Source organism: Oryzias latipes, chromosome 5, assembly GCF_053564925.1.
Source record: "Oryzias latipes strain Hd-rR chromosome 5, Olatipes_Hd-rR_3.1".
Taxonomy (NCBI): domain Eukaryota; kingdom Metazoa; phylum Chordata; class Actinopteri; order Beloniformes; family Adrianichthyidae; genus Oryzias; species Oryzias latipes.
Genome location: NC_136241.1, coordinates 3,660,081 through 3,668,558, shown reverse-complemented (window position 1 = coordinate 3,668,558; position 8,478 = coordinate 3,660,081). Strand labels below are relative to the sequence as shown.

General features: G+C 43.1%; 1 protein-coding gene across 7 annotated transcripts; it reads left to right on the top strand.

Annotated features, from left to right (window-relative positions):
• The first annotated feature begins 1,619 nt into the window (after nt 1-1,619).
• On the top strand, nt 1,620-6,225 carry srsf3b (serine and arginine rich splicing factor 3b). 7 transcript variants are annotated; one of them, XR_908733.4, is made up of 7 exons: nt 1,620-1,922; nt 2,590-2,800; nt 2,935-3,078; nt 3,551-3,993; nt 5,285-5,323; nt 5,480-5,566; nt 5,658-6,225. XR_908733.4 is itself a non-coding variant. In XM_011474621.4 (6 exons), the coding sequence occupies exons 1-6, from the start codon at nt 1,733-1,735 to the stop codon at nt 5,683-5,685; spliced, it is 699 nt and encodes a 232-aa protein (XP_011472923.1). In that variant the 5' UTR covers nt 1,645-1,732; the 3' UTR covers nt 5,686-6,225. The 7 variants fall into 7 exon arrangements, 4 of the variants coding, with proteins under 4 accessions (XP_011472923.1, XP_004068509.2, XP_078804066.1 ...); XR_013656154.1 differs by having other exon boundaries at nt 1,648-1,916; XM_011474621.4 differs by lacking the exon at nt 3,551-3,993 and having other exon boundaries at nt 1,645-1,922.
• Nucleotides 6,226-8,478: the final 2,253 nt, after the last annotated feature.

The following is an 8,478-nucleotide window of genomic DNA, read 5'->3' as shown; positions in this document are numbered from 1 at the left end:
ACTTTTCTCTTTCGGGTGTTGTTCATATGGCGCTTGACAAGAAAACAGAATAGCGCATTACCGCCACCACCTGGTCTGGAGGCGAACTACTTCTACTTTAACACCGACTAGGACGAAACCAATTTTCCAAAGTAAAAACCCAATAAATATTAACATTTTATTCTAATGCCAAATTTTTACATATTTTTGTTGGATATCCAGTATCAGGCCATGATTAAGGGGTTTCAGCGTAGCAGCCCAGTTTACACAAATCAAACATAGTCACCTGAAGGATACATCCTTTTAGGTGATGGTGGGTGTCCCTGCATTGCTCATCCCATCACGCTGCAGACACCCTACAGGGAACCCCTGAGAAATGCGGTTGAGGCCCGTTACAACCAGCACCACTCCAAGGCACGCTCTGTGGTGGAGATGAAGACGAGGTGGAGAGCAGTATTTCTGGGGGCGTTGGAAGTAAAACCAACCTTCGCGGGAAAATCATTGCCTGCAGCACCATCCTGGACCATCTGTGCATCGGTGAAGGGGACTGGTTGGAGCCACAGATGTTGAGCCACAGCAGGACGACACCAGGAACCAGCAGAATACCACATTATTTATAGTCTTTAAAAGAACATTGGACAGATTTGGAGTCACGTTGGAAATGACATTAGTCATAAAACTGGAAAAACAATCACATTTTCAGAAAAACAAACCATTTTGGGCTGTTATGACAACATGAAGCAGAACTTTATTTTTATAACACAATTTATTTTGTTTTTGAGAAATTTCATATATATAAAAGGAAATGGTCAAACTCTAAACTTGATTTTGAACACTTTTTGAATGAAATAATTAAATATAGTGAAAGTATCAAACAAATAAAAAAGAAAAAAGAAATTTCAACAAATGTAATATTTCAAAAGGTAATTTTTTTAATAAACTCTGCAGCTCATTGTTATTTTTTTGTTTTGCTTTTGTGATGTTCCGTACATTGTGCATTCCTTTCTTTTTTTCTTTCCTTATTGTTGACATTCATGCTTTTGTTGTTGTTTATGACTAAAACTTCAAAAACTGTTTTTTTTCTTTTTTACTTCTTTAAGATCCATTTATAGACTAAAGTACTGAATTGCGACATTTTTTCATCTGCTCCTGGTTCACAACGATTTGAATGAAGAAATACTTAGAAATGCAGTTTTAGGCCTAATTTTCTTCATAAATGTCCTCCAACATGAGAAAAATGCCACAAGAACATTTAAAAACACTAACAACACAATTCTCATCGCTGTTGGTCTTTAACTGCCACCTGTTCTCAGCTGCATTTGATTAGTTTTATGCAAAAGTTTACATCCACATTACTTTACATTCAGCTCTATTAATCTTTTTTTACTTATTGATCACTCCTTTAATACCTTTTTATGTTTCCTTTAATGTTTTATGTAAAGCCCTTTGTATTGTCTTTTTTTTAAATGTTCTCTACAAATAAACTTGACTTGTGTATAACCACTATTTAAGTATAAAAGGAAATTTTTAAAAAAAATCAACAATTTGTAATTATTTGTATAAATGAAAACAGCTGCAAATATTTTTTCTCCATGTATCTTTTGGAGAATTTGATACAACCAACAAACCCGGAAATGAACAGTCAGCGTAAATTGGCTGCTGTGAAACAGGCCTCTGCTGTGGCTAAACCGGTTTAAAATGTGCTGAAGTGATCTTCTCGGCGTTGTCCCGGGGAACACCGAACTGGCTTTTGATGTCGACGCTCGCGAGCGCGCACAGAGAAGCCCCGCCCCTCGCGGTGCAGCATCCTGGTCACTTTTTACAGTCGAACGTATTCTCCGTCACGCCATTTTCCACCGTCGGCTGGAGGCAGTGCATCGGCGAGACGGGTGCACGTGAAAAAGAGTTCTTCTCAGCGGTGAATTCCTTCGGCTCCGGTACAGGTAGTGCAGACATTCACGGACCTTCAGCGCCGTAGACACGTGCTTTAGCGCTAAAGGAAGCAGCCGCGTGCGCCATTGTCTGATCACGTCGTGTGTTGAACCCGCCGCCGCCGCAGGAGGAGAAGGCCGCGGAGTATCGACAGCCATTTTAGCTGCTTTTATTCACCCGTTTTCTCCGTTAGTGAAGTCTGTGTGTTTAAAAAAAAAGTCAAACTACAAAACTGAAATAGAGTTGCTAAGTGTGAGCTTAAAGCTACCGGTTATGGCTAACTTTACACGATCGTGTGGCTAAAGTTAGCATTTTATGCTAACTTTGGTAGAAATGTGGATCAGTTTTCTAAATGATGATCGCGTGTAGTGGAAACTCGATGCGTATTTAGACCCAGCCCACCAAAGTAAGAACATTTGTAACTATATTTATCGAAATCTTCGTTTGTTTATTGTGGCTCATTGAAAAACAGGTATTTGGAGCATCATTATCATCGGTGGCAGAGCAGAGGCGGATCTCCGGCCGTACTGTTAGTTTGGTCTGTCCTGGTTCATCCACGAAACCGATCAGTCGACTACAGTAGAATTGCTTGATTTGAAACCAGAAATGTAATCTATCATCTTCTTATATTTTTAGCTGATCCTTGTGTTTATAACCCCGTGGTTTTGATTATTCCAGATTCCATCATGCACCGTGACTGTCCCCTGGACTGTAAGGTCTACGTTGGAAATTTGGGCAACAATGGGAACAAAACCGAGTTGGAGCGCGCCTTTGGCTACTACGGACCTCTTCGTAGCGTCTGGGTGGCCAGGAACCCCCCAGGTTTCGCCTTCGTAGAGTTTGAAGATCCCAGAGATGCAACGGATGCGGTGCGAGAACTGGATGGAAGGTACGTCCCTCCCTGTGTGATTTTTGTAGGTACGGCCCGCAAAATCCTCCCAAACGGGTTTGTCTGGCCACCAGCAATTCCACAGAAATCAGCGTTTGGTATGAAATGAATGACAGGCGTGAATGTTGTCGCAGGACACTGTGCGGCTGCCGGGTGCGCGTGGAGCTGTCTAACGGGGAGAAGCGCAGCCGCAGTCGCGGCGCTCCTCCATCGTGGAGCAGGCGGCCGCGGGAACGGGACGACTACAGGCGGCGTAGCAGCCCGCCACCCAGGAGAAGGTAACCCAGGGGTTCTTTGATGGAAGGGATTTCTTAGCTTTATATCCTCTTATGTGATTTACTTTACAGTACATTTCCTGAGAACTGCTTTTGGGTTTCCAGTCTGGGTTGTTGTGTTGTTAATTTATCTTTTCTTTCTTTCTTTTTTGGTGACTGTTGACCTGTCTGCGCTTACTTTGTGCAACAAGGAAAACACACAAAATATTCAAATATTTGTCAAAAGTACATTGTGTAGAATGGGACTTTGGCTTTTAACAGCCAGAGTCCTTTTGTGTGTGTTTCGTGTGCACACCCAAATCTTTGTTTAGGAGTTTGACAGTGACAAGAGGTCATAAATAAAGTTTTTAGTTTGGAAAAAGAAGTAAATTTGTATAAAGTTTGGGGCGGGCGGTGTGAGGGGTAAAACTGCCAAATGTCTTTATATTTTTTTTTTACTTTTCATCTATATTAATAAGAATGAAACCCATTGCAGAACCACCACCATGCCTCTTCTCACCACCCTCAGTCAACTAGTCCTCTTTCAGCATCACGCGACTGCTGACCGTCGTGTCCCAATCAGCTTGGCTGGTGCTGTCACATGACCCAGGCTTGGCCAGTCGTCAGGTTGCACCAGCCCATTGGTTCCTCAGCATGCCGTTCTCAACCTCCTGCTCCTTCAGCCTTAAACCAAAGGGCAGCCACCCACTTCACATTCCCGACCAATCAGCGTAAAATGTTCCCAAATGTCTACAACCCACCAGCAGCAGCCGTCAGCTTACCAATTAAAGCAGGAAAAAAGCCACAACCAGCCCCCATCTGCCTGCCATCTAATCACCTTGCAGCATCTGTCCACTCCTATTCCGCCAATTCTACCTACGCGGCCGGCAGTCTGCCTTCCTTTCGTCATATCTAGCTTGTTGAAATCCAAAAAAACTAGTAAGTTTCCCTGCTTCATTCAGTACACTGCTGATTTCAGTTTTGAAAGTGAAGAGACAGCTGGTTTGAAGAGACTTTTATTGTTTAAACTCTAGCTTTGTCATCCACCATGTGAGTCTTTGTTTCAATGGGAGTGATCAGATAGATGGAGCCTGCTGTCAGAGGAGCTTGATGGTGCTGATGTTAGGGGATCTGGGCACATCGTAGGTCACAGCAGTCACAACTCTGTTAGCTGGAAAAAGGCTAGCTTCAGGTAAACGGGTCAGTGGGGGGGTTGATTAGTCAAACACAGAGCAGTTTACAACATTTGTTTCTTTTTTTTTTAGCACAAGAAAAATTTGCAGCCTGTTTCAGTAATTTTTTAAGCTATCTTCACACCGAATGGGATTCACACGTCGAAGGCGTCCAGTTTTGTGCTGACACGATCTGAGGTTCGGCAGCGGCGCCTCGGGCGGTGCATCCAGACTTCAAATGTCTAAACGTTGGCGTTGAATTCGTTAACCACCCAGGGACTTGCCTCAGGCCTGTGATGACGTGATCTGAGGGCTGTGTCCAAAACCGAAATGGAGAATCTGATAGTTTTCCGTCTGAGCTGTGTCTTTATTTGTTCCCACACAATAATAAGTTCCTCTAATTTTATTTTCATTTTTCCCCCTCGGACGACAAGTCATTCAGACGAAGCTCCTGCGGTGGACGGCCGAGCTCGCCGTATCAAGTGAGGTTGAGTGATGTCATGAGACGTGATTACCGATGCTTTTGTGGAGCTTTTCCATGTAAATTTTGACGTCAACCGTGTCTTCTGTGCATTGGAAAAGAAATGTCAATGCTTCCCAGTAGCCGTCGGGCTAAAGAATTTGGACAGTAGCTCCTCCCCCATACGTGGCGGAGGCGTCAAATTTATCAACACAATTCTGGACGGGCATCCAGCTGCGAATTTGAGGCGTGAATCGCGTTTGGTGTGAATGCAGGGTTGGGCTTCATCTTAGGACACACTAACCCCTATTCATTTTTTCTGACTAGAGTAGTCATGTGACCTGAGTAGTGTGGTGGGCTAGGTTAGCAGAGATTCCTGATCTTCTGCTTTCTCTGAGGGCTTGGCTTTATGGTCAGTGACTCTATTTTCTTTGGGGATTTTTTTTTTCCCTCCTGGAAATAAAGGCTTTCATCTCTGGTTTTTGTTGGCGACAACAAAGGGCTGTTTGAGGTAGTCTATGGTAGAAGTCATATGATGTGGAGCTTCGTTGAAGAACCAAATGTCTTTGTGCTCACCAGCTGTCTTTTCCTTGTGCAGATCTCCCCGTAGGCGAAGCTTCAGCCGCAGCCGGAGCAGGTATGTCTGCATTCTCTCGATTCTTTTATCTCACTCATGAATTTCTCTATCTCTGACATCAGTGATTCTACAATAATTTCAGGCGAACTCGTGTGCACTTTGCTCTTGATTGTGTCACAGAAAAGCAAACCGTCATGATGGTTTCTCCTTTTTCAGGTCTTTCTCCAAAGACAGGAGGAGAGAAAGATCCCTCTCCAGGGACAGGAACCACAAACCCTCTCGGTCCTTCTCTCGATCCAGGAGGTACTGCTGCCATCCTCGATTGATCTCAGCCTGAAGTGTTGAGGATAAACATGCTTTGATTTAACTCATTGGTGGTTCTTCCTGTTCACAGCCGCTCCAGGTCAAACGACAGGAAATAGAAGAAACCGCCGGTTTTAAGGGAGCTGTTTGGACCGGCTCCAGCTTTTCGTTCAATGGACTTCAGCTTTGACATTTAGTCTTTTTGTTTTTCTTTTTTTTTTATAGCAATCGAGTATTTTAGATTATGTTTCTTTTTACAGATGGGGTTGTTTTGAGTGCATTGAGCGTCTCAACGGTGCTTGTTTGTTCTGACCCATCCCTGCCGTCTTTGTTCTCCTGTCCATGAATGTACGACGCCCTCCCTCCCACATTCTTCTTTGTTTCCACTGTACGAACGCCAACTTCTGTTTTTGATTGACACGCACCTCCAGAGATGTGAAGTGCTCCGCTCACAACGCCGATCTATTTTCAATGTAGTCCTTTCATTCACATGTTTAGCGGTGGTCTTGTTGCCCCTCAGTTCAGCAAGGAAAAACTGTGGAACCGATTTAAAGAAACTGAAACGGAAGTCTGATTTTTGCTTTTCAAGTTTTACATTGTTATTCTTTTGTTTAATACTGTGTAAACTGGTCTCAATTAAAAACTGATTTAAAAAATGACCTGTTTTTGTGATCACTCTCTTTTTTTCCCCACAACAGGGCTCCCATACGGCTGAATTCCACTGACTCAAAAATGTGGCCAGCTATACATTGCATACATTTTTATTCAATTAGACTATTATTTTACATTTATTTGCAAGTATTAACCATTTAGGTGGGGTGTATTGATAAAATACCAGATTGAGTAAAAGAAAACTCACTGTTTGGTCTTGTAAAAGTCCAAAACTTTAACATAAAAACATTTGTAATACATTTTATTGCCTGACTACCTAGAAGGGCATGTAAACGTTTTAAAATGTATTTTTTTCCTGAGTAAAACCTGCTTCCATGCTGGTCTACCTGTGTGAAGCTGTTATGTAACTAAAAAATGACAAATGAGCCACAGTGATGAGCTGTTTCAGATACGGTTTTAGTTTCACTTGCATTAGTTTGGGGTCGTTTTCTCAGGCAGAAGCTTTCCCACCTTAAAATTACACGCAGGAACCGGTTCGCGCTACGGTCCACGTGAGCTGGCAGCGCGCGGGACGCAGAGTTCTCAAAGTTTCCCGCGCCTTTCAGTGCCTTCACTCCTGCTGGTCACGTGACAGCAGGGCAGCCGTGACTCACGGTGGCAGTGGAAACCAGAGTCTCATCAGTGAAGCAGCTCGCGGGAGTCCCACCCAGACGTGATCAATTTCCACAGTCTGTTATGTAACCTGATCCCCGTGGCTACAGTCTCGGCCCCCGCGCAGCCGCAGACGACATGATGGCTAATGTCAGCACAGCAGCTCCACCTTAAGGAGCTGCCCTGCTCTGATGCCATCAACAATTCCACCTTTAATGGCACTTCATCCCGCGTGGACCTTCATGTAAAGAATCTGTATGTTTCGGTTGAGAGGGAAATTGGTTGAGTTATATCAGATTTAGAGATTTGGGCTCTTTGTGACAAACATAACCTGCTTTACTTCATAATCCAGAGGAAATGTGGAAGAACCTGTTTCAACCTGCTTCATATTTGTCTAGAAGTCAATCAATCCAGTTTCATTCATTTATCTATTCACTGTTTATTTGAAAATTTGAAATCTTTTAAATAAAACATTGAATAAAGACCTGGTAAGGAGGGTAAATCGATTGTTTTAAGATTTTAAATAAAACACACGTTAGTATGGCGTTTCTCGTCTGTGTTATTTAATCAGACCTAATAGGATCACAACGATGAGCTGTCCCTACGATTCGGCTTCAGCCTCGGTTTTTGGGTCGTGGTTTTGTTTCCGTTTGATATATGATTTGTGTATTATAGGAGCCGGTTTAGCTCGTGCTGGTTTGCGGCGCCTTCCGTCTGGGAAACCAGGGTTCGACTCCGGGCTGCTCCCTGTTCCCTTCTCTACTTCTGTGCCGGTCCCAAGCCTGGTTGCTTTGAGAGGGTTGCGTCAGGAAGGGCATCCGGCGTAAAACATTGCCAAGTTTACCATGCGACTCGGTCGCTGTGGCGACCCCTGATGGGAAAAGCCGAAAGGGAAACAACATATGATTTGTGTATTATAAAACAGCAACAAAAAAATCTTTTTTTCAATTATAAACAGATAAAATGACAACAAAGTCTTTCAGTTGACTCATTGCTAAGCCTTGTGTCATTCAATAAAACTAGAAGTGATAAATCCTTTGTAAATGTAGAACAATACATGTTCAACATGTTTAACGTAAACATGCTGGAATGCTGTAGGCATTCACTTTCTCCACGTTTTGGTCCCATTTTAGCCCTTGGGCTATGTTGTGGGGTCTAGATGACCCCCCCCTCCCTTGCATTGACGTGTTCTCCCTACCATGACAAAGGTGGATAAAGGTGGAAAGATTTCATGTAATCCATAGACACCAGTGAAGATCACAAATCATTGAAGAAAAAGCTTCAGAGCACTGTCTAGTGGGGTCATCTGGACCCCACAAGATAGCACAAGGGTTAAAGCAGGAATTCTGGCCTCCCTATAGTCATATCAAATCTTTAAGGAAAGATTTTGTAAGGATGAGTAAAAATCTCAATTTTATCATAAAACGTTCACATTTTTTTCCTATTCTCTAGTCTTATTAGTTCTAGTTATTCTAGCCTCTATGTATAGATAAACACGTTGAGTCTTGCTCGTGGTTCTTTATGATGATGCTGATGTTATGCAACCACAGAAGTTACAAAAGGGGACAAAAGCACGGTAAAGAGGTAAATAATTAACCAATCTGCTATTACTAGAAGGTTCCATAGTACATGCAGAACTGGAGCCTCAA